General features: G+C 49.6%; 1 protein-coding gene across 1 annotated transcript; it reads right to left on the minus strand.

The window, feature by feature from the left end:
- Window positions 1–2,335: 2,335 nt before the first annotated feature.
- Window positions 2,336–7,308, minus strand: LOC137159349 (ecto-ADP-ribosyltransferase 5-like). The gene is made up of 4 exons (XM_067557508.1): window positions 7,243–7,308; window positions 4,404–5,094; window positions 3,939–3,971; window positions 2,336–2,726 (listed from the first exon to the last, which is right to left on the minus strand). Exons 1-4 carry the CDS (start codon window positions 7,306–7,308, stop codon window positions 2,620–2,622), a joined length of 897 nt encoding a protein of 298 aa, XP_067413609.1. The 3' UTR covers window positions 2,336–2,619.
- Between the last annotated feature and the right edge of the window lie 18,719 nt (window positions 7,309–26,027).

A 26,027-nucleotide genomic window follows, 5' to 3' on the forward strand; every position in this document is an offset into this window, starting at 1 on the left:
CAACCTCCCTTGGCAATTTATTCCAGTGATTAACCACCCTGACAGGTAGGAAGTTTTACCTAATGTCCAACCTAAACCGCCCCTGCTGCGGTTTAAGCCCATTGCTTCTTGTCCTGTCCTCAGAGGTTAAGAAGAACAATTTTTCTCCCTCCTCCTTGTAACAACCTTTTATGTACTTGAAAGCTGTTATGTCCCCTCTCAGTCTTCTCTTCTCCAGGCTAAACAAACCCAGTTGTTTCAGTCTTGCCACATAGGTCATGTTTTCTAGACCTTGAATCATTTTTGTTGCTCTTCTCTGGATTTTCTCCAATTTGTCCACATCTTTCCTGAAATGTGGTGCCCAGAACTGGACACAATACTCCAGCTGAGGCCTAGTTAGCGCGGAGTAGAGCGGAAGAATCACTATTCGTGTCTTACTTACAACACTCCTGCTAACACATCCCAGAATCATGTTAGCTTTTTTTACAACAGCATTACACTGTTGACTCATATTTAGCTTGTGGTCCACTATGAACCGCAGATCCCTTTCTGCATTACTCCTTCCTAGGCAGTCATTGCCCATTTTGTACGTGTGCAACTGATTTTTCCTTCCTAAGTGCAGCACTTTGCATTTGTCCTTGAATTTCAACCTATTTACCTCAGACCAATTCTCCAGTTTGTCCAGATCATTATGAATTATAATCCTATCCTCCAAAGCACTTGCCCCCTCCCAGCTTGGTATTGTCCGCAAACTTAATAATCGTGCTCTCTATGCCATTATCTAAATCATTGATGAAAATATTGAACAGAACTGGACCCAGCACTATGTGGGGCTAGGACTCCTGGGTCTGCCACTGCAGCAAAGTCACGGAGCAGGCTGCAGCTGCAGCTCACGAATGAGTGTGACATGGTACCCAGCTGCGAAGGGGTAGCTCCAGCTAAGAGAATCCACAGTCCAGACCCAGCCTTCTTTCTGCCCAGCTTCAGAAAGAAAAAGATGCATTTTTGGCTATCAAAACATTCTTCAGCTCCCGTTGAGCTAGTGAATTCTGCTTTCCCTCAGTTATCATGTACATATTGTAGATACAGACATTTATACACACTTGGAGCTTCAGAAGGGCTAATTTCCCAAATTGGAGGCAAGTGAGTGAAAGTAATTGGGGGGAAAAGTGTAGACAGAAAAAATGAATGAACATTGGGAGTTTTTTCAGAAAAGTTTATTAGATGGCCAAAACGTCACAAATTCCACAATGAAGAAAGAGGAAAACTTTGGCTAAAAGCCCATCATGATCCAGTGAGGAAATGAAGGCAGCAACTAGAAATAAAACAATGTATAAGAAATGGAAAAAGTGGAAATGGAGAGCAATAAATATAAATGAGAAGTTATGAAGTGCAGACAATTGATAAGGGAAGCTAAAGATACCAAGGAGACCGCTATGGTTGACATGGCTAAGGCCAATAAACTTTTAAAGTACTTTAGGAGCAAAAGAAATCTTAACAATAGTATATGACCATAAAATGGTTGATGATGCAGAAAAGGCAGAAGCTGCAATCAATATTTCTGTCCAGTACTAGGAAAGAAGCAGCATGGTAAGGAAGTACTTTCCAGTCCATCAGTAACAAAGGAAGATGTTAAACAACGTCTACTAGGGATACATATTTTTAAATCTGCAAGTCCAGATAACTTGTATCCAAGAATCCCAAAAGAGTTAGTTGAGGAGAATTCTGGCCTGCCAATGTTAATTTTTAATATGTTTATCAGTGAGCTGGAAGAAAATATAAAATCATTGCCGGTAAAATTCTGCAGATGATACAAACATGAGTGGTAAATAATGATAGATAGGGACAGGTCAGTTATGCAGGTCAGAGTGATCAAGGTACTTGGTAAAGAGGGGCTAATTTAAATAACAGGCATTTTAACACATCTAAAAGAACAAAGAGCAAAGGATGTAGATCACACTTAGAAGCTGAAGGCCTGGAATACAGACCAGGAGCAGGGAGGTGACGCTACCTCTATATAAGGCATTGGTGAGACCATTACTGAGATGGTGTCCAGCTCTGGTGTCCCCCTGATGGCCTAATCTGGCTACTCAGAATCTCCACTCACTCGTCCTGTCCCAGGCTGGATTACGTCAGCTGCTGGACCTTTGACATCACCAGTGACAAATATCATCTGCCGGGCAGATGTGATCTGAAAGTGGCAGAGAGATATGGACATGGGATGCCACAAACAGTCACAGACCCGCCTGGCTGAGACACAGGTTAAATCCATCAACCGTATGAATGAAAATACTCAGACTCGGTTTATTTCTTAAAAGTCTTTTACTAAAGTCATTAAAAGTCGGCACACAAGCACTAGCAGACAGGAATACAAGCAACGTATCCAACATGTGCCCATTTCTATCTCTAGCACTGACAGAGAAATCCTATTTGGAATAGATCGATGAGCTTTCATTGTTATCTACTAATCGATAACCTATAATCAAAGCTTGCTCAAGCAGTTACCAGCCATACTCCATCCGTGTTGCAAGTTTCCCTTTGAAGCGCTGGCAGAATAGCAGGACGGCTTTGGATCTGGTTAGCCCCATCACCATGATTTGTATTACAGAGAGAAAAAATGAATAACATGAACAGGAAAATTTAGAAACTGGCGAACAGCTTCAGAGCAGCAACATGGAGCAGGATGATGGATCCTCCAAAGAGGGAAGGGCTTGTCTGACTGGGGAAGGCGATGCCTCCTCTGGTAGCTGTTAATCAGAAAAAGCAGATCAAACAATTCCTAGGAGATTATTTCACACTGACAGATCTTCTTAAAGCTGGACCCAGGTACCTGCCCAACAGCTCCTGGACCCTGTTTCTGTGAGAGGCACAACAGTAATCGTTTCCCCTCCGCAGGACATTCCAGCCTGGAATTTATCTGGGACTTTCACCTCACTGGTGATATATTCCACCTGCCCCCTTCCTCCTCAGCCTGCTTCTTCCTTTGGTATGTATCATTAGTGAGCATGTTTCACCCAAGACAGTCCTAGATGCTCTGGTTGGGGTTTCTTATCTATTGCATACGTGTATTCCAGTTATGAATAATACAGACACGAGGCTGTGATACACTGGCTGCAGGCTCCAGTAACAGCATTTCTGTTGGGTATTATTTATCGGCTTTAGGGGAAAATGTAGAGCTGGGCAGAGAAGGGCCGCTCCATTTTGTGGAGAATTTTGATATTTCAAAATTTGGTTTTGTTCTGCTTTGGAATGAAAACCAAAATGTTGAAATTCTCCCTAACAGGGAACGGAGTGTCGGCTGGGGGCAGTCCAGCGAGCAGGCTGGCCCAGAGTCGGGAGCGCTGGAAGACCAGGGGTCCATGACTCCTAGACAGTCAGCCAGCCACGCTGCTGGGGTGGCAGGTGGGGAAGCTGCCCAGAACCCAGGCAGCGCTGTGACAGAACCTGGCAGAAATCAAACTATCTCTGCAACGGGTTTAGATTTGTCACATTGTCAAATTCCAACGAGAAAATGTTTCATTGAGATTATTTCGAGCTGCTCTGGTATAACAGGCACGTGTGTTTCCTGCTCTCAGAGGGTGTCGTGCACTGGGGATGGGGTGGGTGTAGCTAGGAGAGGAGGGAGCTGGGGACACACTTGGGTTGCTGGGTTTGGGGATGTGTGTTCAGCCTCCCAGTGCAGAACCTTTAGTGCTCTCAGGGGTAATTCTCCCGACACTCTCTGTTCTGCAATCAGCTGCACAGGGAATGCATTCACACAGGAAGGTGCTCAGACACCAGCCATGCCGGCCATACGAGAACCTGGATAAATAGCCAGAACATGCAGCTAACCGCACTTATTTCACAAGTGGTTTCCGTGTATGTGACACGTTTGGCTGGTGGGTTGCTCTCAGCTCTGCATGTCAGTACGGTGGGGAAGATGTTTTCAAAACAGTGGAAACAAAATGTTTCTTTCTTACCAGAGTTGTCAACGCAGTCTTTGTTCTTCTCTCCTACGGTACAAACAGAGAGGGGGCAATGAAACACAGTGTGCTCAGGTAGAGTTTTCAACCTCATTCTACTATTTCCAAAGAAACATAGGAACTGTTGGACCGGATCCCAGCAATGAGCTCCATCTGGTCTGGTGTCCTGTCCCTGACAGAAGTAAGGCCCAGCTCCATCCGGAAAAGGTGCAAGAAACCCCAGAGTGGAATAATCTACACATAGAGGAAATTTCTTTTTCTCTCCTCAGCGAGTGCTTGGGGCCGAGTGTCCTCCCACCCCAGCCCGAGGCCCTCTCCAGCAGCAGGAGGCGTGGCAGCTGTCGCCCCCCAGCCCTCCCCATGTCAGCGTCTCTCTCATCAACTCTCTCTGCAGTGGGGTTTTCAAATTCCCCACAGCAAATACCCCACACAAATATTTCTTGTGTCCAGCGCAGTACTCACCGGTCAGGAATGCGCAGTTAAAATAGCTGCAGGTCCGGTTTGTGCTCCGGAGGACAATGCTGTTACTGTCTTGTCCCTTTACCGCGCTGAATTTCTCATGGACTGGGATTAGCACTTCCTCCTCCTCCTGATAGTGCGAGAAGTTCCTGATATCAACGCTGAAGCACGTGTGGATGGTGAAGACTGTGGCCGTGCCAAATTTCTCAGCTACTGCTCTATCGAAAGACGAAGAGGCAAAGTATCCAAACCTGATGATACCCGAACCCGTGTGTGATACCTTAGTGCCCCGGTACACTGTCTCTTTGTACATCGCACCACAGCTCCCTCGTAAGAGCCGCAAAGCTCTTGTCAAATAATAATGAAAGGCTTTGAAATGGAAATTGTCCATGTAATCAGCTCGAGATTTCCCGTTCTCTCTCACTGCCTGATTAAGTTCTTCATGCAAGGCATTGTCAGTATAGGCTATTATGGCTCTTCCATGCTCATCCTTAAAGCCTGAGGGCAGAGAAAGCTTCGTCTTTACACTTTGCCATGTTTGCTCTGACTTTTCCCATACTGTGCTAAGGGATGTGGACATGGACATTTCTTTCTCCAGCAGCCCAGGTGCACGTCCATCCATCTCTACTTCACATCCTATGTACTGGTCATCAAAAGCATCCGGCATCATGCTTAGCTGCACCTGGCATGTGTCCTGGGGGAACAAAGGAACCATACAGTCCCGTTAGCGTTTGTGTTACAACAGCGCCTAGAGCAGTGGTTCTCAAAGTGGGGGCACGGAGCAGGGGACAGAGCGGCCCAGCTCCACCCTCCCCGGAGATGGCAGAGGCCCTCGCCGCCCACCTCCTGCAGCAGCAGCAGCCCCCTGCCACTGCTGGGCACGCTCCACACACTGCTGCTGCCCCTGTGCTCCTGCTGCAGCCGCTGGCCCTGCTCCTTGCTTCCTGTGCTGTAGGCCCTGTGGTTTTCTGAGGGGGGGGCTCAGGAGAAGTGGGGGGCACAATTGTGAGTGCCAACAGCGTGGGAAGTGTACCCCTGTTTTTCCTGAAAGGGCCCCCCACTTTCAGAAGGGGAACGGTGGGTGCGATTCTGGGGGGAGGGGACACGATTGTTAGACAAAAGTCCACGGAGGAGGAGTGCAGCGCAGCGCAGCGCAGTGCAGTGTAGTGCAGTGCAGTGCAGCACAGTGCAGTGGAGTGCAGCGGGTGCGCTGGGTTTGCACTGCCCTGTAGCACTAGCTGAACACTGCCTGTGCCCTGCTTACGGGGGATGTTTGTTGGACACATTGGCTCGGGTTAGTGGGGGGCTGTTGGGAACAAGAAGCAGGACTGGCTGGCATGGCTCACGAGAAGCCACTGCTCAGCACACGCTGGAGGGTGGTTGGGCAGTGCCAGGACTGTGACCTGTGAAGACGTTGGTTCCTCTAGCGCTAACCTGCAGGGCTGGTCTGAACCGGGCAGGCAGAGGCTGGCAGTGCAGTGCAGGCAGCAGGAGAACTGTGGGGGTGTAACAAGGACGCGCTCGTAAGAGCGGCAGGGAGTTGTTCGGGGAGCCAGGCTCAGACACTGGGCTGGACTGTCACCCCTGAGAGCCACTGAACCAAACTGGGACCCCTGTGTGTGCTGGAAACCACTTCACAGCGGGGGCTGCATCATCCCCCCGGCACCCTAGGCCCAGCACCTGTGCTCTCCTGGCAGGAGAGAGAGGAGAGAGCTGAGGGGCATGTGAAGCTCCTGCAGGGCGAGGGGAAGCCTGAGCAGATGGAAACTGGTTTAAATGGGTTCTGTTGGCTTGGGATTGTGTTGGGGGATCCCAGGGGAGCCCTGCAAGCCCGGCCCTGAGAGACGGCCGGACCCAGAGCGGTTGTGGGGAGAAGGACTGGAAAACAGACTGCGGTAGGAAGGAGTCCAGGAGGCAGCAGCAAGGAGTCGGAGGGAGCAGACCTTGGCGGCTGGTCACAGGTCCCTGGACTGGAACCCGTGTTAGGGGCAGGCCTGGGTTCCCCACCCAGCCACGGGGGAAGGTGGGTGGGGCCCGGAGAAAGGAATGAGGCCGAGTGAGAGGAGGGTGTGAGGACTGTGGGGCCAACGAGGATTGTGAGGAAGTTCGGCTGTTATGAGATGGACTTTCTGTGACACAGAAGAGGAGGAACTAAAACTCGACCGGGCTGCAGGGCTGAGTCAGGGGAAGAGAGGCTGTCCGCAGGAGTCACTAGGCTGTGACAAGCTGCAACCCTGTGCCCAGCCCTGGGCAGCTCCTCCCCTCGTGCACAGCTGTACATCGGGGCCAGGTCTGGGCGCCGCGTCAGGACAGACGGGGATAAATTGGAGAGAATCCAAGAAAGGCAACAAAACCGATCTAAGGTTTAGAAAACCTGCCCTGTGCGGAGAGATTAAAAACTGGGCCTGGTTAACCCTGAGAAAAGAAGGTGGAGGGGGGATCTGATAAGAGTCGTCCCGTGTCTGAAGGGCTGTTATCCAGAGGGCAGTGATCAGTTGGTCTCCACGTCACTGAAGGCAGGACAAGAATTAATGGGCTCAATCTGCAGCAAGGGGGATTTAGATCAGATATGGGGGAAAACATTCCGACTCGGGGGCAGCTGAGCACTGGAACAGGCTTCCAAGGGGGGCTGTGGAATCCCCGTCCCAGGAGGTTTTTAGCACAAGTTGGACAAACACCTGCCAGGCTAAACTAGGTTTGCTTGATCCTGCATCAGCGAGAGGCTGAACCAGGGGACCTCTCGAGATCCCTTCAGCCTCACCTGTCTGTGGTTCTAGGACTGCAGCATGCGTGGCCTTAAGGAGAAAACAGAGAGCTCACATGGGCAGGCTCCAGACCTTACCTGCGGGATTCCCAGCAAGATGTACAGACAGACGTGTGTCAAGGGGAGCAGTGCAGGTCTCAGCATTGTTCCAACTTCCCCGTGCGGCTGTAAGAGAATCCCTCAGGGACGTCAGTGGAGGGGTTGGGAAAAGCGCACTGCAAATCCAGATCGCTCTGTTGTTCCGGTCAGTGACTGGGATTTCCCAGGCAGGAATAGCTATTTCTCGCATTGCAGCTCAGCTGTAACGGAGGCGGATTTGGCCCTGGAATACAGTCTGCAATGGAGGGTGTGGGGCGTAGCTGTGGGGAAATCCTTCCTTCACTTCCCGGCGATCCCATTTCCCTAAAGGATTCTGGGTGGTGGGAATACGACAGCTAGCGCCGTGCCTGGCTGCTTCGTTCTGCCCCATGGCCAAGGGCGTGGTCAGTGACGCAGACATCAAACACCAGCGCTGAGCCTAGGCCCGAGGTCGCAGCCACACGGCCATCTCAGAGACGCAGACAGACAGACCTCTGTCACCTGGCTGGGCAGAGACCCACACCCCAGCCACACGCAGACAAACTGCAAACAGACCAACACCCAGCTCCCCATGTCCCTTTACACTGCAGCTACGCCCTCCAGCACTCCCCTCTTCACGCCTGTGTTCACCTGCTGAGCGGATCCCTTGTTTAGTGGGTCTGGTGTGGAGCTGGGTCCTTTGGGGCAGAGTTTCTGGCCAGGGAAAGGGAGCCGGGGACTGGAATTTGGAGAGTGGGTCCTGGGAGAGATCCAGTGACATGGGGACAAGGGCGTGGGAGTGTCTTGCTCAGGGTTATCAAGATAGGGCCAGGAGCAGTGACTGCATGGCAGTAGTTATTGGGGGGGAGGGAGGGTTTCCACAGAACACATAGAAACACCATCCTTCCCCTGGGCTGTGTCTGGAAAGGGCAGGGTCTGAGGTGGGGCTTTTCCCTCCCTTGTGTACAGTAGGGGTTGGCCTGGGGTAGGCGACAGCTGAGCTGTGCCGGGGGTGACGGGATGGCCACACACACAGTGAATGGGTACCAGACACAGGAGTTTATGGTGTGCCCGGAATGAATGGGGGGGTGTGAGGACAGGACAGGTGGGTGGAATATGAGTGGGGGAGGGGAGTGGATGCATGTAGAATTGAGGGTGTGCAGTGGGGTGTGTGTGAATGAATCGCTGCATGGATTCAGAGTGCGTGTGTGTGTGTGTGTGTGTCTATGTGCGTCTGTGTTCGTGTGCAGAATGGAAGGCTGGGTGAGCGTAGAGTGAATGAGGGTAGGTAGTGGAGTGAATTGTATCCGGGCAGGATGAGGACGGGTAGAAAGATGGATGTGGAAAGAATGCATGGAGTGGGTGTGAGTGGAACAAACGGGCAATGCACCCACAAATTCAAGCATAGCTATGTAAATTCCTGCATATTTATACAATTCAGGGAAATACCTGCACATCATAATTAAGCTTTTTATTTTTTGCAATGTTGGCCTCGGGGCACCTTCTTAACACTAATGTCAAAATAACAGATCGTCTCGGTGGCTGTGTCAGTAGAGGAGGGATCTTTACAATGACCAGTCAGGGATGTTAGCACTCTGTGGGAATAGTTCTGGTCAGTGTATTTTATGGTGTATATATCAGCAGAATAAATGGATTTCTTTCTTGTTTTCGCTACATGTGATTTAAAATATTTCTGTAGCTTCCTGCCTGTCCCAAAGTTTTTCTAATTTTCTTACAAATTAGAGCTCTGAAATCAGCTCAGCAGGAAATACTAGACTTTTCATTCTGTGCACCAGATTCTACCCTCTAATATTATAATTTGCATAACAAAAGTGCCTAAAGTTCCCAACCCAGATTGTAGCCCCATTGTGCTAGGCGCTGCACATAGGGAGGCTGTCCCAAGAACCAAAAAATTACAATCTAAGGCAGACAAAGGATGGTAGAAAAGACAGAGGTCAGGGGACTAGCTTGTTGTCACACACAGTAGGACAGGGGCAGAGCTGGGACCAGCGCCCAGGTCTCCAGACTCCCAGGCAGGTGTTTTATCCACAGGACCACACTCCCCCTCCCTTCCACAGGTACTGGACAGATGTCACTGCGGGCAGATTGGTATCATTGTCTAAGCCATAGAGCAACCTGTTGGCAAGAGATGAATGCAGCAGAAGTTTCAGTAATCACGTAAATGAAGAGTAAGAATGGAACGCTGTTACTATACCTGACTTTCCTCGAGTGTCTCTGATTTCCTGGCAGGCGGCTGACCCCAGCAAGAGATGTCTTGCCGTTGTAGTATTAATCTGCAATGTTCATAACCCAGGAAATGGCCTGACTTTATCTAAGAAACCTTCCTACTTTTACTTTCAGAATTAATGGGACGTTTCTTTTTTGGAAATAAGGGGCTGATCTAAATCCCACTGAGTCAATGGAAAGATCGTATTGATTTCAATGGGCTTTGGATCAGGTTTATACGGAGCCAGAAAGTTAGTAGGAGCTACGGCAGGGCTGTTGAATATTCCCAATACCGCCTCGTTCCTAATGTAGCCACAGAACGACCCAGTTTATCCTCTGTGAGTCCTGTTCTCGGATCCTCCCTGTCCCACATGCTCAAGCCAAGCAAAAAAAGACCCCAAATGATGCAGTTCTCTAGGGACAACAGCTGACTTAGAAATCAGATGAAATACCACATTGATAAAGTTTTAAAGAGTGGTGTTGAAAGGTTAGATTTGATTGGGTTGCGCAGAAGTGCACATTAATTGGAACTCCAGAAGGGAGCGGGCTGAGAATGAGGGGAGGGAAAAAATAACCAGTCCGAAAGTGTAAGGAAGCTTTCCTCCAACATTAGGGATTCGGAGAATATGTTGAAATGGACAGCAGAGCACGCCTAGCTCCATCCTCCCTGGAACCCTTCTTCAGGTAGTTAAAGGCTGCTATCAAATCTCCCCTCACGCTTCTCTTCTGCAGACTAAACAAGCCCAGTTCCCTCAGCCTCTCCTCATAAGTCTTGTGCTCCAGGCCCCTCATCATTTTTGTTCCCCTCCGCTGGACTCTCTCCTATTTGGGCGTGCAGGTCAGTTTCCTCAGGTGTGTGTGTGTGGGGGGAGTGCAGGGTTTAGGTAAGAAGGGGGGAATAGGGGACACAGGAGGGAGGTGCAGGGATTAGGGGTTCAGGGAGAAGAGGTTATTCCTTATTATTGTTATTACTGTGTATTTTACAAATAATCTCAGGCTGACGTCTCAGACTAGAGGCCTGAAACCATGCTCAGTTTTATCAATGACTATCAGCTTCTCGGCACTAGCACAAGAGGGGTCCCTCTCCCCCTCTGTCTGCTGGGTTCTCTTCTCCCCTTACTTTATTCTTGGGAGCCTGCGGAAACCTATCAGCAGGAGCCAAAGATTTCAGCCCAAAACCTTTACTCTTCCAGGAGCTCTTCCTCATACACATCGTCCCATTGAACTCCTGAAGGTTGCAGGATCTGTCCCCGGCACCTCTGTCAATACAAATTAACCACTGGGGGGCGGTAGTGGGGCCCTGGGGTTGAGAGGAAGCTGGGGAGCGTATAGGGAGCTAGGCAATGGGCGGGGCACTGCACCCACAGGGGTCAAAATAAGTTAAAATGGGTAGGGGTAGGATTCAGTGTCACCTAGACAAACTGGAGGATTGGGCCAAAATATTTCTGATGAGGTTCAACAAGGACAAGTGCAGAGTCCTCCACTTAGGATGGAAGAATCCCATGCACAGCTACAGACTGGGGACTGACGAGCTAGGCAGCAGTTCTGCAGAAAAGGAGCTGGGGTTACAGTGGACAAGAAGCGGGATATGAGTCAGCAGTGTGCCCTGGTTGCCAAGAAAGGCAATGGCATATTGGGCTGCATTAGTAGGAGCATTGCCAGCAGATGGAGGGAAGTGATTATTCCCCTCCTTTTGGCACTGGTGAGTCCTCATTTGGAGTATTGTGTCCAATTGGGGCCCTGCACTCGAAAAAAGATGTGGACAAATTGGAGAGTCCAGTGGAGGGCAACAAAAATGATTAGGGGCCTAGAGCACAGGACTTATGAGGAGAGGCTGAGGGAACTGGGTTTGTTTAGTCTGCAGAAGAGAAGAGTGAGGGGGGATTTGATAGCAGCCTTTAACTACCTGAAGGCGGGTTCCAGGGAGGATGGACCTAGGCTGTTCTCAGTGGTGGCAGATGGCAGAACAAGGAGCAACGGTCTCAAGTTGCAGTGGGGGAGGTCTAGGTTGGATATTAGGAAAAACGTTTTCCTAATAATTGGTGGTGAAGCACTGGAATGGGTTACTTGGGCGGGTGGTAGATTCTCCAACCTTAGAGGTTTTTAAAGCCCGGTTTGACAAAGCCCTGGCTGGGATGGTTTAGTTGGGGTTGGCCCTGGGGTTAGACTAGTTACCTCCTGATTTCCCTTTCAACTCTCATCTTCTATGATTCTATGACCTCAGTAAGACTCACGGCAGGACTACATAATAAGTAAACTATTCCTGACAGGTGTTTGTCTAACCTGTTCTTAAAAACCACCAGTGATGGAGATTCCACAACCGCCCTAGGCAATTTATTCTGGTACTTATCTACCCTGACAGTTAGGAAATTTCATGTTATATTTCCTTTCTTTACCGAGTCCTATCACTGCTGTTCAGGTTAGCCTGGAATGGGTGTCAGACTCAATGGCCTACACTGTAATGTCTTGGATCATTACATTTTCCCTTTTTAAACTGGCAGTCAATAACCAAGTGCCTAAGGGAAGTGATAGATACCACATCTCTGGGGCCATTTCACAATGGATGAAAAGAGCACTAGAAAGGATAGGGAACAAAATAAAATGCTTCAGTAAATAATTCTTTATAGTGCGCTGGGAATGGACTAGGTGGAATATTGTTGCCTGGTTCCACCTCCGATGGCAATGTTTTTCTGCAAAAGGTCCCTCGCTGCCAGATGGCTGAAGTCTGCCTTGCTCTCAACCTTCTGAAAGGAGATGCAGTCCAGGGTTGCAGCACAGATCTGTGGCTAACCAAATGTAAAAATACAGTGTGAATGTGTTAGGAAAGTCACTCTGATCAGCATGTCAGCACAACTGTGCAGAGGACACTAAATTCCTGTATCTCAGGGCTCAGAAGTAATCGGTTACCATTTGTGGAGGAAATGCAGATCACACACAGGTTACACAGGTCTTTGGTTTCTCTGCTCCCTGTCTGTGCATTGTGAGATGCAAGTTCTGTATCTTGTGGTTGAGATGGAGAGCTGTGAAAAAACTTTTAAGCGGTTTCCAGTTCCCAGTTCTGAACGAATATCTCCTGGGAGATTCACACCATCCCATGATCCTCTACTGTCACTTCTGTTAGTTAATGTGAACCTTTTTCTATTCCACTAGAGCAAACATTTCACCCTTAGCACAGAGGTGTCCTGGTTCTGCAAACTCGTTCTGTCAGAACCAGTGTTGCTGTCTGTTCACACTTAGCGGTTGCAAAGAGAGATGATGCCACAAAACAATGCTGTGCAGTGTCTCTGTAAAAGCCTCCTCATCCGCTGCAGATTCCCTGAGTGTCAGCCTCCCCTGTCACCCAGGTGTGCCTGTAAACACAAGCTCAGCCAGCAGAGCAAGTGGAAGGATCACTGGCCTGGAAAATGTGCTGCTGAAATAAAAGGGCCTTTTGCCGTAATGTATGAGCTGGATGGCAAAGGAGGTACAGTGCTGAAGAAAGAGAAGTAATCTAAACAGATGAGCAAGGCATGGAAGAGAGATTTAACTGTTAGGACAGAGAGGGACGGTTGATCTTTGAAATGTTTTAGAAGAAGAAAAAAACGGTTGCTTACGTTACAGTAACTGTGGGTCTTTGAGTCATTGTCTGCGGCACTGACTCCCGGTAGTCAGGTCTAGTGGTTTCACTAGAGGTCAAAGCTGGGTGTAAGGTCAGGACCAGGCCAAGGGCAGCACTGGAACCAGGGTCTGGGGACAGGCCAGGGTCAGAACTGAGATCAGAGTGGATGGAGAAGACAAATCAATATCATAGTTGGGTGCAGATACAGGCCAAAGGTTGAGGGTGGCTGGTAAGTGTCCAAGAGTCCAGGTGAGGGGTCCAGAGACAGAGACAGGGCTGGAGCAAGGTGAGAAGAGGGCAGGGACAAGGCTGGAGCAGGCTGGAACAGGGCTCGGGCAAGGCTGGTGCAGGAGCAGAAACCGGATCAAGGGCAGGCTGGGAGTCCAGCGAGCCGGTGACACTGCGAGGCAGCGGGAGGGTTCCCGGCCGGGTACGGCTGTTGCACAGAGTGACTTGCAGCTCTGGCAGGGTTGGGAAATTGCCTGATCCTGGGGATCTTTGACCCGGGCTCTGGTCAGGGCTCGGCCTGCAGGCTGAGTCACTGCAGGCTGTGTTGAAAAGGTAAATCAGTGCAGCTGAGTGGTTGCCGCTCGCACGCCTGAGCGATGGCTCCCTGGGGCTCTGTGGGAGGGGCAGTTGGGAAGCAGCCCTGGTTTGGCGGCGGGTTTGCCTTACATCACCCTCTGCCCCCGAGGGTGCCTCCTGGGGTTCCTGGGCTGGGCTTGTCGGGGTGAGACTGGTGGAACTCATGGAGCACGCTGGGGGCTTGGTTGTGGCTCACTGGACCCCAGGAGCATTTACCTTCCCGATCTGCGAGGTACAGGACCGTCCCTCAGAGAATCCTGGAAGTGAGGATTTGACTCACGAGGTATCCTTCCTGGCCCTGCACCATGACCGAGGCAGGAGGGGCCTGTGTTCACCCCGGCAGGTAGTTGGCGGGCGGAGACTTTTTCAATGTGGAGACATGGAACACGGCGTGTGCTCGCATCGTGGGGGTAGCTGGAAATGGAAAGTGATGGGGTTAATTTCCTGGGTGATGAGGAACGGACGAAGGTATGGGTAGTCAAGTTTGCTGGAGGGATGGTGTTACCTGGCAGCTCTGTGTTCTTGAGGAACCAGGGCGCAAAACCCCGACTCTCTCTCTCTGGCTCATCCGAATACCCCCCCGCCCCAGGCTGCTTGAACCAGAAACCAAAGGCATTTCAATATGAAAAGGCAGTGGAAAACCCTCCCATCAAGGGTGATACAACTCCCCATGCCTCATCTACATTGAAGATGGAACATGCACTCAACTCTGGGATTGGTAAGGCAGGGAATGTGCTGATCTCTGGGATTGCTGAAGCAGGGAAGCACTGCATGTTGTGAAATCTCTGCTCTCGACGTAAATGAACTGACACCTGTACACATCCGGCTCTGCAGTTATCAGACCATTCTAGTTATTGATACGCAAAACACTGAATATCCCTGGTTGCACTGGGAGCTCTCTCTCAAGGAAAAATGCCCAGGAAGGATCAGCTCCTTTGGTCCAGACATTGTTTATCCATAAATAAACCTGGCATCTACAAACCCCCTATCAAAGCTCAAACCCCTGTTCTGATGCTTGGATCCAAACTCTGCATCAGTTCCACTGGAACCTGTCTTCTCTTCCTGACTGATCGTGCTGGGGACTCTGCCTGACTCAAAGCGCTCCAGACCCTAAGCCGACCAGCCTGTTCCTGGGAACCTCTGAGCTGCATGGAGTGGTGAGACCGACCCCCGTCCCTTCTTCCCCCAACACACTTTTTGTCTCTCTCCCTCTCTCTCTCTCTTAGTCCAGGTATAACTTCCTACTTTTGTAATCAAACCTGGGCTAGCTTTCTCCAATCCCCCAACTGTAACTGTGTAATATTGTAAACATTTGATTGTGTTTCTCTCCTTGTATGGTATTACTATTAGTATCATAAGTTTTATATACCTGGCAATAAAATAACTGTTATAATCAAGCTGGTTGCCACTTTCTCTCTTTCTCTTTCTCCAAACTGCATGTACTCCTTTATGTTCTTGGTCCCTATCTTGCTCTGTAGCAACGCTTCTCTTACCTAAGCCAAATATCTCTGGAGTGCCCAAAAATCCTGTGGGGTTTGCTCATCAAGGGGGTTACTGCTAGAACAATTGTGGTGTAAAGGGGCATATGAAGGGGACAACCGGGAAGTGCTGCTTTGCCTAGCCTATGGAGTCCAGGGGCAACTAATGGTGCAGCTCAAAGTGCTGTTTGACCCAGCCTGATAGAGTCCAGGGGCAAATAAGGGGGTGGGGTGGGGGAGAGCCCAAAGGTGCTGTTTCTGGTGCATTGCAAAGGGGCATATAAGGGTAGCCACTGAAAGTGTGATGTCACCCAGCCTGCTGAGTTCAGGGACACATAAGGGGTCAACTGAGAGTGCCGATAGCCTGATTTGCTCAGACACACTCGGTTAATCTGGAATGTGTGTGTGTATCTGTGGGGGGTTAATTTGAATCTGTTGCTGAAGGAACCCAGCCCTGAAAACCTTAGGTCCTGCAGGATAGCTCCATTGGGAGGGGACTTGTAGCCATATGAACACACAAGTAACACAAGCAGTACATTAGTAGAATCACACCCCTAGAATCACACCCTCCTTCCAGGAAGATAACCCTAATAAATGAGCATACCCCAAGGTAATGGGCAAATCTGGTAACAATGGGAGGTGTCCATGTGTTTTGTGGACACACCGTGTCTCCGATGGTGAGGGGAGGGTTAGCCTGGCAGTGGCAGTTAGTGAATTGCTTGTAGTCTGCCTTGGTGTTGCCAGCCGGGCTCTTAATTCCTCCTGGATACTAGGGAGATGTTGGACCAGGTCAGAGGTGGCAGGGACATGGGAAGTCAGGGGAGGGATGGGTGGAACCAGGGATAGAAACCGTAGTTAGACACAAAGGGGCTCTGTGGCTGCATTATGCTCAGAGCTGATGTAGGAGAACTCTGCAAAGGATAGAAATTGGACCCACTTGTCCTGCTAGATATTAATAAATCACTGCAGGTACTGTTCAAAAGCTTAATTTATCCGTTTCACCTGCCTGTCTGTTTGGGGATGATTGGCGGTGGAGAGACGAAGGTCAACATCTAAAAGGTGGAAGAGCGACAACCAAAAGTGGGAGGTGAACTGTGGGTCGGGAAGGAGTCGGTAGGAGAAATCAAGGCAGCTAGGGGCTTAGCATGGGGAACCTTTGTGGAGCAACATACTTTGCACGAATCAATGTATGATCTCACGGAGGCATGCACTTGGGGCCACCAGAAATATCGTGTGATCAGTGTGACCCGTCTGTGCCCAGTCTGGACAAAAGGAGCTGATCATTCCTGGGCAGTTTTCCTTGAGAGAGAGCTCACAAAGCTTTTGAACAGTACCTGCAGACTACAAGCAATTCACTGACTGCCACTGCCAGGCTAACCCTCCCCTCACCATCGGAGACACGGTGTATCCACAAAACACACGGACACCTCCCATCCCTCCAGCAAACTTGACTACCCATACCTTCATCCCTTCCTCGTCACCCAGGAAATTAACCCCATCACTTTCCATCTCCAGCTACCCCCACGATGCGAGCACACGCCGTTTTCCATGTCTCCACATTGAAAAAGTTTCTCCCGCGCCAACTACCTGCTGGGGTGAACACAGGCCCCTCCTGCCTCGGTCATGGTGCAGGGCCAGGAAGAATAGCTCGTGAGTCAAATCCTCACTTCCAAGACCCTCTGAGGGACGGTCCTGTACCTTGCAGATCGGGAAGGTAAATGCTCCTGGGGTCCAGCAAGCCACAACCAAACCCCCAGCGTGCTCCATGAGTTCCACCAGTCTCACCCTGACAAGCCCAGCCCAGGGACCCCGGGAGGCACCTCGGGGGTGGGGAGGTGATGTAAGGCAAACCCGCAACCAAATCAGAGCTGCTTGCCAACTGCCCCTCCCACAGAGCCCCAGGGAGCCATCGCTCAGGCAGGCGGGTGGCAACCACTCAGCTGCACTGATTTACCATTTCAACACGGCCTGCAGTGACTCAGCCTGCAGACCTAGCTCTGACCAGAGCCCGGGTCAAAGACCCCCAGGCTCAGGCATTTTCCCAACCCTGCCAGAGCTGCAAGTCACTCTGTGCAACAGCCGTACCCGGCCGGGAACCCTCCCGCTGCCTCGCAGTGTCACCGGCTCGCTGGACTCCCAGCCTACCCTTGATCCGCTTCCTGCTCCTGCACCAGCCTGCTCCAGCCTTGTCCCTTCCCTCTTCTCACCTTGCTCCAGCCCTGCCTCTGCCTCCTGACCCCTCCCCTGGACTCTTGGACACTTATCAGCCACCCTCAACATTTGGCCTGTATCTGCACCACAACTATGATATTGATTTGTCTTCTCCATCGACTCTGATCTTGGTTCTAACCCTGGCCTGTCCCCGGACCCTGGTTCCAGTGCTGACCATGACCTTTGTTCCAGCTTTGGCCTCTGCTCCAAGCACTAGGCATGACTACCAAGAGGCACTGAGCAGAATTATTTTATTGCATCGTTTTTCTTTGCAATCAGTAAGTGTGAACGGACAGCAACACTGGCTGAACTGCAGCGAATGAGGAGGCTTGCAGAACCAGGATATCTCTGTGCTAAGGTGAAATGTTGGCTCTCATGGAAGAGAAAAAGATCCAGAATACCTGCTAGAAGTAACAATAGAGGATCATGGGATGGTGTGAATCTCCCAGGAGATATTCGTTCAGAACTGGGACCTGGAAATTGCTTAAAAGTTTTCATAGCGCTACATCTCAGCCACAAGATACAGAACTTGCATCTCACAATGCACGGAAAGGGAAGAGAGAAACCAAAGACCTGTGTAACTTAAGTGTGTGACCTGCATTTCCTACACAAAGGGTAACCAATTATGTCTGAGCCCTGAGATACAGCGTATTTCTGTCCTATGCACCTTTGTGCTGATGTGCTGGTGTGCATCTTTCCTAACACATTCACACGGTATTACTACATTTGGCTGGTCTGCAAACCTGGACTGCATCTCCTTTCAGAAGGTCGAGAGCAAGGCAGACTTCAGCTACCTGGCAGCGAGGGACCTTTTGCAGAAAATCATTGCCATCGGAGGTGGAACCAGGCGACGATATTCCACCTAGTCCATTCCCAGCACACTATGCAGAATTGTTTCCTGAAGCATTTTATTTTGTTCCCTATCTTTTCTAGTGCTCCTTTCATGCATTGTTAAATGGCCCCAGAGATGTGGTTCCATCGCTTCCCTTAGGCACTTGGCTATCGACTGCCAGTTTAAACAGGGTAAATGGAATGATCCAAGACATTACAGTGTGGGCCATTGACTCTGACACCCATTCCAGTCTAACTAGAGAAAGTAGAGGCGGAGTTTGACGCCCTCAGAAGAGCTGGCCTCACCGCAAACCCTTCCAAGTGCAGGATAGGGCTCCCTGAGGTCAGATATCTGGAGAACGTGGTGTGGAGAGGCTTGATGAAACCCGATTGGAATAAGGCAGGGGCAGTACAGAACTGGCCCCGACCGGTGCGCAAAAGGCAGGTCAGAGCGTTCCTAGGAATCGTGGGGTGTTATCGGAGATTTATTCCTCACTTCCCCACTCGAGCAGGGCCACTGAGGGAGCTAATAAAAGCCCGGGGCCCGGACACATTGAAGTGCACTGATGCGGCGGAAAAAGCAGTCAAAGATCTAAGGACTGGCATTTGCAGCCATCCAGCACTTGTAGCCCTGGACTTCAGAAAAGAATTCATCCTACGAACAGACGCCTCAGAGGTAGGGCCAGGGGCCATCCTTTCGCAAATGGTGGGGGAGGAAGAGCACCTGATCATGTATCTGAGCAGGAAACTCCTCCCCAGGGAGCAAAGGTACGCCGTGGTCAAAAAGCAGCGTCTAGCGGTAAAATGGGCCATGGAGACTCTATGTTATTGTCTGCTGGGGAGGAAGTTCACCCTGGTGACAGACCAGGCCCCGCTTCAGTGGATGCACAGAAAGAAAGAGAAGAACGCGAGGGTTCCTGTCCCTGAAACCTTTCCATGTCTGAGTGCAGCACAGGGCTGGAAGCCACCATGGCAATGCCAACGGCCTGTCACGACAGCATCGCCTCTCGTCCCAAGTATCCCAGTGGGGTTGGGTGGGGAGGTGGGGGAATGTGAGACTGGAGGGCGAAGGGGCAGCCGGGGAGGGATGGAAGGAAGGTATATAAGTTCTAGAACGATCCGGGCCTTGCTCGCTGTGAACTGAGGTGAGGTTAATTATGAACACCTGAGGCCAATGAAGCCAGCCAGGGGCCTGATAAAAACCCAGCCGGGCAGCAGAGAGAGCACCTTGGCAGGGGTGATATTTGTTAAGGCTTTTTTGGCGCCTGCTCTGGTTCAGGTTTTAGTGTTTTATTTCCTGGGGTGACAGTGTGAGCAGAGCTTTTTTATTTTTATTCGTAGTAGTTCTGGTTTTTACCATTCCAGGAGCCAGGGCGCACCAGCCCGTGGCACATGATTTTTGCCCAGCTGTTTTACTATTTGCTGTGAGAAGCATGGGGAGAAGGACTTTTTGCATCCTGATTTGGCTTGATTTTATCCCACACAGCCTCTGCATATGTAAGGAGTTTGTTAGCCCCTCACTGAAACTGAGCCGGGCTTTTCGGCTGGCACCTCCGGCGGGAGCAGGGCCCTGAGATGGACACAGGCCCCGGGCCAGTGGAGAGAGGCCAACTCAGGTCAGGCTGATTGACAGCCGAGCAGGGGCTGGAGCTGTCTGGGCCGGGTGCGGTGAGTGAGCGGCTGGGCAGCGACGTGGGGGGGACCCTGGGCAGGGCCCGGCGCAGGGAGATGCCCCCAGCCCAGAGGCTGCACAGGCCAGACTCGGGGGGAGGATCGTGACCCCGACGGGGGCTGACACTGGGAGAAGGGCCCTGTCCCTAGTGCCTGGGGCGTGTGGCCACCCCAGAGCCTGTGTCTGACCCGCGGCATCCCTGCCGCTCAGCCAGGCCTGGGTATGGCCTGCGACGTGTGACACAGACTGTGAGCATCCCTCACACCCCACAGATGCCGTGTGTGGGCCCCGGGCCAGGGGCAGCGCTGGGTGCTTGCTTTCCACCTTCCTCCTCTTTTCTGTGTGTGTATCTGATGGTCGGTTGGTGTGTGTGTAACACGTTGTATGGCTGTGCACTGCATGCACTGATCAGTGGGGCAGGGCAGTGCCCGGTGCAGAGTTAGTGCCTGCAGTGGGGACACCCTAGCCCCTGCCCTAAGGGACCATGGCAAGATTGGGGGGTTGAGCCCCAGGGACCCTGGGCCAGTCTTGTCGGGGTTACAGGGACCCTACCACAGAGAGAGTGGGCGGGGAGCCCTCAAAGACAGGCCGGCCTCTAGGTAAAGGGGGTAGGAGGAAGGACTCAGATCCTTTTGCTAGCCAACTCCATCGGGGCCGTGTGTGAGCCAGGAAAGTCCCTCACAACAGCGGGACCATCCCCTGCTTACACATAACAGAGGGCAGATAAATCGAAGTCCTGCATACCAACACTTTTTGCATTATTAAGATCTCTGCCTGCCTGCATGGCAACAATCATTTTCTGAGGAGCAGTCAGGTGCTGTGTACACTGAAGCAACTTTTGCCGACAGACAGCATGGGTTTGGCCCCCAGTCTTACTAAGGTTCCTTTTTTTTTTTTTTCAGGACAAGGCGTACCACAGCTTGCGCGTCTTTACATTTTGCTTTTCAGATACGAGCTGTTTCCTCCCACTGTCTAGCCTCCGATTTGTAAATTTCTACATTGTGCTGAGAGGTAGAAAGCAAAGTGGCCTGAGTTAAGCAGTGAGATACGGCAGAATTATATTGTGTCTTTCCTTTTTGTATTTGACCTTGGCAAGCCATTAGTTGCTTATGTAGCTTCTTGGGTTTTTTGACTAACTTTTTAAACGTTTTATGAAGGGATTTAGAAACTGACACAAGTCCGTGCAAAGCAGCCAAACGTTTCTTTTTACGGTCAGGGATCAGCTTTGCCTTTACGAGTTGTTTCCACTGCAGCATTGAGTCTGCATATGCTGTTTTACCCTGAAATGCTCCTCCAGACCATGGGTTCTTTCCCAAGTCATCTACAAAAGCTTCCATATCTGAGACTGGTTCTAGCAAAAGGAGGGTAGGACTGGCTACCCCTGGACCGCCTGACTTACAACACATTCCTGTAGAGGACATAATGCTGTCCTCCTGAAGCTAGATACCGCTTCGCGGAGAACCGTGCCAGGCAGGTTGTTACCCTGCTGACACGCAGTGAGAGAAACCCTTGCACCGTATTCCTCAAAAACTATCCCACTCACAGCTGATTGAGCCACCCAGGGAAACCAATTGTTGACAGTGGACGCTCAGTGATCAGTGTGGATACCAGTGAGACACGGTATGCCCGATTTGCAGATTAATAAGCTGTAATGTGAAAGATTTTTTTTATAAATATATTAGTTAAATACAAACCCTAAAATTAACTCCAATATATCACACTCACTAAGCCTAGAGAGCTAAGCAGTCATTCAGAAGGCTGTATACAGGAATGGCTTTTTTCAAGGGCCCCGCCAGGAAGGCAGTGGATTCTCTTGACCCTCCGGCAGCAAGTTCTGCCAAATCAGGTGTTGATGGAGCGCCCCCCTTTGTCTAAGTAGTGACTTTTTATACCTTTTTATACCCAACTTTTACCTCCTTACCTGTTTATTAATTATTACATGTTTTATTACCTACATCAGGTTTTTACCCTTGACTACATTTCATTTTCTCCATGATAATTGGAGTCATCAAAACAACATCTGCTGATAGGAAGGGCGGTGAGAAAATATGGCCCTTGGCAGTGGAAAAATGTACCCCAGATGTTCAAGCATAACTTGTTATTTCCATCACCATTATCTATGTGCAGCGGCAAGCTCACACGTTGTGTATTTCGGCTTATACTGTGCCATGGTGTGCAGACACCGAGACACCTGCCAGGTTACTCAGCATTCCTGTTTGTCTCTGCCGACTGGAAGATGTCCGGCTGCAGAGGCCAGAACAGTCAAGCAAGCAACTTAAGCTATGCTGCGCCTCAAAACAGTGGTCAGGCTGCTCAAATTTCACTGGTCCTCCAACATCCTTAAGTGGGGTGGATCAGGGCGCCAACGCCTCCAGCAGGGGGGCAGAGGAGGCTGGATGGACCCCATCACCGCGCCCCATCACAATGCCCATGTAACCTACACAGAGGGGAAGGGAGTCTAAGCTTGTATCGGTTGTGATTTGCTCACCAGTTCTGTGCTACAGAGCTCCTCTATCTGACAGAACATGTTTGCAGAGACCGTGAATTTGTATCCTTGCAAGGGACTACAGCTGTTTGGTTTTTTTGCAGGAACCCTCTAAATGCTGAGAGGTGCAACTTATAATAGGATTCCCTGTTTCATGGGAATCCAGTACTAGTATGTCCCATAAGACAGTTACATACACACAATGAGCAGTTTCAGATTTCCCTCTCTCTCTATCTCTCCTTTTTCCACACTGACTAGCATTCTAGAGATAAATGGGTACAGCACAGCAGTTACCATGCACCCCAGGCGACACTAACATCACTAACTAGACACATGTTCTTTTCCTTCAAAATGAAGGACATGAGAAAGTGTGTAAACTCTAGCACTAGAGGCACTGAATGCTCCCTCCCCTCCAAAGCCCTGGGCTCCTCCCACGGTAACAGGGACAACCAGCCCCTGCATGCCTGGGACACAGGAGGAAGAAGCCATGTTCCCTGGCTCCTCTCCCTGGAGCAGTGCTGGCCCCTGCTGCTCTAAGAGTGAACTAAGCAGTATTTCAGCTGCGCTGGCTTCGTCTATGAGGGAGCATGGGCTTCTTGTTACAAGCAATATGTGTGGGCTAGAACTCCTGCAGCAAAGTCACGGAGCAGGCTGCAACTGCAGCTCATGGATGAGTGTGACGTGGTACCCAGCTGCGAAGGGTAGCTCCAGCTAAGAGAACCCACAGTCCAGACCCAGCCTTCTCCCTGCCCAGCCTCAGAAACAAAAAGATGCATTTTTGACGATCAAAACATTCTTCAGCTCCCGATGAGCTAGTGGGTTCTGCTTTCCCTCAGTTATCATGTACATATTGTAGATACAGACATTTATACACACTTGGAGCTTCAAAAGGGCTAATTTCCCAAAGTGGAAGCAATGAGTGAAAGTAATTGGGAGGAAAACTGTAGACAGAAAAATCTGAATGAACATCGGGAGTTCTTTCAAAAAAAATTATTAGATGGCCAAAACATCACAATTCCACAATGAAGAAAGAGGACAGCTTTGGCTAAAAGCCCATCCTGATGCAGTGAGGAAATGAAGGCAGCAACTAGAAATAAAACAATATATAAGAAATGGAAAAATTGGAAATGGAGAGCAATAAATATAAACGAGAAGTTATGAAGTGCAGACAATTGATAAGGGAGGCTAAAGATACCAAGGAGACCGCTATGGTTAGCAAGGCTATGGCCAATACGCTTTTAAAGTATGTTAGGAGCAAAATAAATCCTTACACTCGTATATGACCATAAAATGGATAATGATGCAGAAAAGGCAGATGCGTGCAATCAATACTGCAAGATGGTAAGGAAGCAGGATGGTAAGGAAGTACTTTCCAGTCCATCAGTAAAAAGGAAGATGTTAAATAACATCTGCTAGGGACACATATTTTTAAATCAGCAAGCTTGGAAAACTTGTATCCAAGAATCCCAAAAGAGTTAGTTGAGGAGAATTCTGGCGTGCAATGTTAATTTTTAATAAATCTTGGACTACCAGGGAAATTCCATGAGGTTGGAAGAGCGTTAGCGTTATATCAATATTCTAAAAGGGCACGAGGGATGACCTGGGTAACTATAGGCTGGTTAATCTGACACCAATTCTAGGCAAATACCAGAAAAGCTGACATGGGGTTCTGGTGATAAAGAATGAAAGGCTAGGAATATTACTCCTGCCATTCACCATGGTTTTATGTAAAATAGGGCTTGTTAAGCAAACTTGATTTCACTTTTTGGTGAGATGATAAATTTGGCTGCTCAAGATAACTGTTTTGGTATAACAGAGTCAGATTTCTGTATGGCCGGTGACATAGCCCCACACAACACTCTGATAAAAGATCAGAGCTTTACAAAATCACTGTGGCCCATATTTAATATATTAAGAATATCACAAAGTAATTCTAAATGGGGACCCATCCTCCAAAGTCGGTGTTTGTGGTGGGGTCCCTTAGGGATCTCTTCTTTGCAGAATGGTATTCAAAGTGTTTATCAGTGAGCTGGAAGAAAATATAAAATCATTGCTGGTAAAATTGTGCAGATGATACAAACATGAGTGGTAAATAATGATAGATAGGGACAGGTCAGTTATGCAGGTCAGAGTGATCGAGGTACTTGGTAAAGAAGGGCTAATTTAAATAATAGGCATTTTAACACATCTAAAAGAACCAAGAGCAAAGGATGTAGATCACACTTACAAGCTGAAGGCCTGGAATACAGACCAGGAGCAGGGAGATGACACTACCTCTATATAAGGCATTTGTGAGACCATTACTGAGAGGGTGTCCAGCTCTGGTATCCCCCTGATGGCCTAATCTGGCTGCTCAAAATCTCCACATACACACCCTGTCCCTGGCTGGATTACATCAGCTGCTGGACCTTTGACATCACCAGTTACAAATATCATCTGCTGGACAGATGTGATACGAAATATATAGACATAGGATGCCAAAAACAGTCGCAGACCCGCCTGGCCGAGACACAGGTTAAATCCATCAACCGTATGAATGAAAATACTCAGACGTGGTTTATTTCTTAAAAGTCTTTTACTTGAAGTCATCAAAAGTCGGCACAGAAGCGCTAGCAGACAGGAATACAAGCAACGTATCCAACATGCCCATTTCTATCTCTAGCACTGAAAGACAAATCCTATTTGGAATAGATCGATGAGCTTTCATTGTGATCTACTAATCGATAACCTATAATCAAAGGTTGTCCCAGCAGGTAACAGCCATACTCCATCCGTGTTGCTAGTTTCCCTTTGAAGCGCTGGCAGAATAGCAGGACAGCTTTGGATCTGGTTCGCCCCGTCACCATGATTTGTGTTAGAGAGAGAAAAAATGAATAACAGGAATAGGAAAATTTAGAAACTGGTGAACAGCTTCAGAGCAGCAACGTGGAGCAGGATGATGGATCCTCCAAAGAGGGAAGGGCTCGTCTGACTGGGGAAGGCGATGCCTCCTCTGGTAGCTGTTAATCAGAAAAAGCAGATCAAACAATTCCTAGGAGATTAATTCACACTGACAGATCTTCTCAAAGCTGGACCCAGGTACCTGCCCAAAGCTTCTGGACCCTGTTTCTGTGAGAGGCACAACAGTAATCATTTCCCCTCCGCAGGACATTCCAGCCTGGAATTTATCTGGGACTTTCACCTCACTGGTGATATATTCCACCTGCCCCCTTCCTCCTCAGCCTGCTTCTTTCTTTGGCATGTATCATTAGTGAGCATGTTTCACCCAAGACAGTCCCAGACGCTCCAGTTGGGGTTTCTTATCTATTGCATATGTGTATTCCAGTTATGAATAATGCAGACACGAGGCTATGAAACACTGGCTGCAGACACCAGTAACACCATTTCTGTTGGTTGTTTCTTTTTTTATTGGCTTTAAGGGAAAATGTAGAGCTGGGCAGAGAAGGGCTGCTCCATATTGTGGAGACTTTTGATATTTCAACATTTGGTTTTTTTGTGCTTTGGAATGAAAACCAAAATGTTGAAAATCTCCAGAAAAGGGACCGGAGTGTCGGCTGGGGGCAGTCCACTGAGCAGACTGGCCAAGAGTCGGGGGCACTGGAAGACCAGGGGTCCATGACTCCTAGACAGTCCACCAGCCAAGCTGTCACGGTGCCAGGCGGGGGAGCTGCCCAGAAGCCAGACAGTGCTCTGAGAGAACCTTGTAGAAATCAAACTATC

Source organism: Emydura macquarii, unplaced genomic scaffold, assembly GCF_026122565.2.
Source record: "Emydura macquarii macquarii isolate MOO-44397 ecotype Brisbane River unplaced genomic scaffold, CSIRO-AGI_Emac_v2 contig_1875, whole genome shotgun sequence".
NCBI lineage: Eukaryota > Metazoa > Chordata > Testudines > Chelidae > Emydura > Emydura macquarii.

Coding starts and splice junctions, on each gene's coding strand:
- LOC137159349 (XM_067557508.1), bottom strand. CDS start 7,308: ATGCTGAGACCTGCACTGCTCCCCTTGACACACGTCTGTCTGTACATC. Junction 5,095..7,242: donor TCTTGCTGGGAATCCCGCAG/GTAAGGTCTGGA, acceptor TTGTTCCCCCAG/GACACATGCCAGGTGCAGCT. Junction 3,972..4,403: donor TAACTGCGCATTCCTGACCG/GTGAGTACTGCG, acceptor TTTGTACCGTAG/GAGAGAAGAACAAAGACTGC.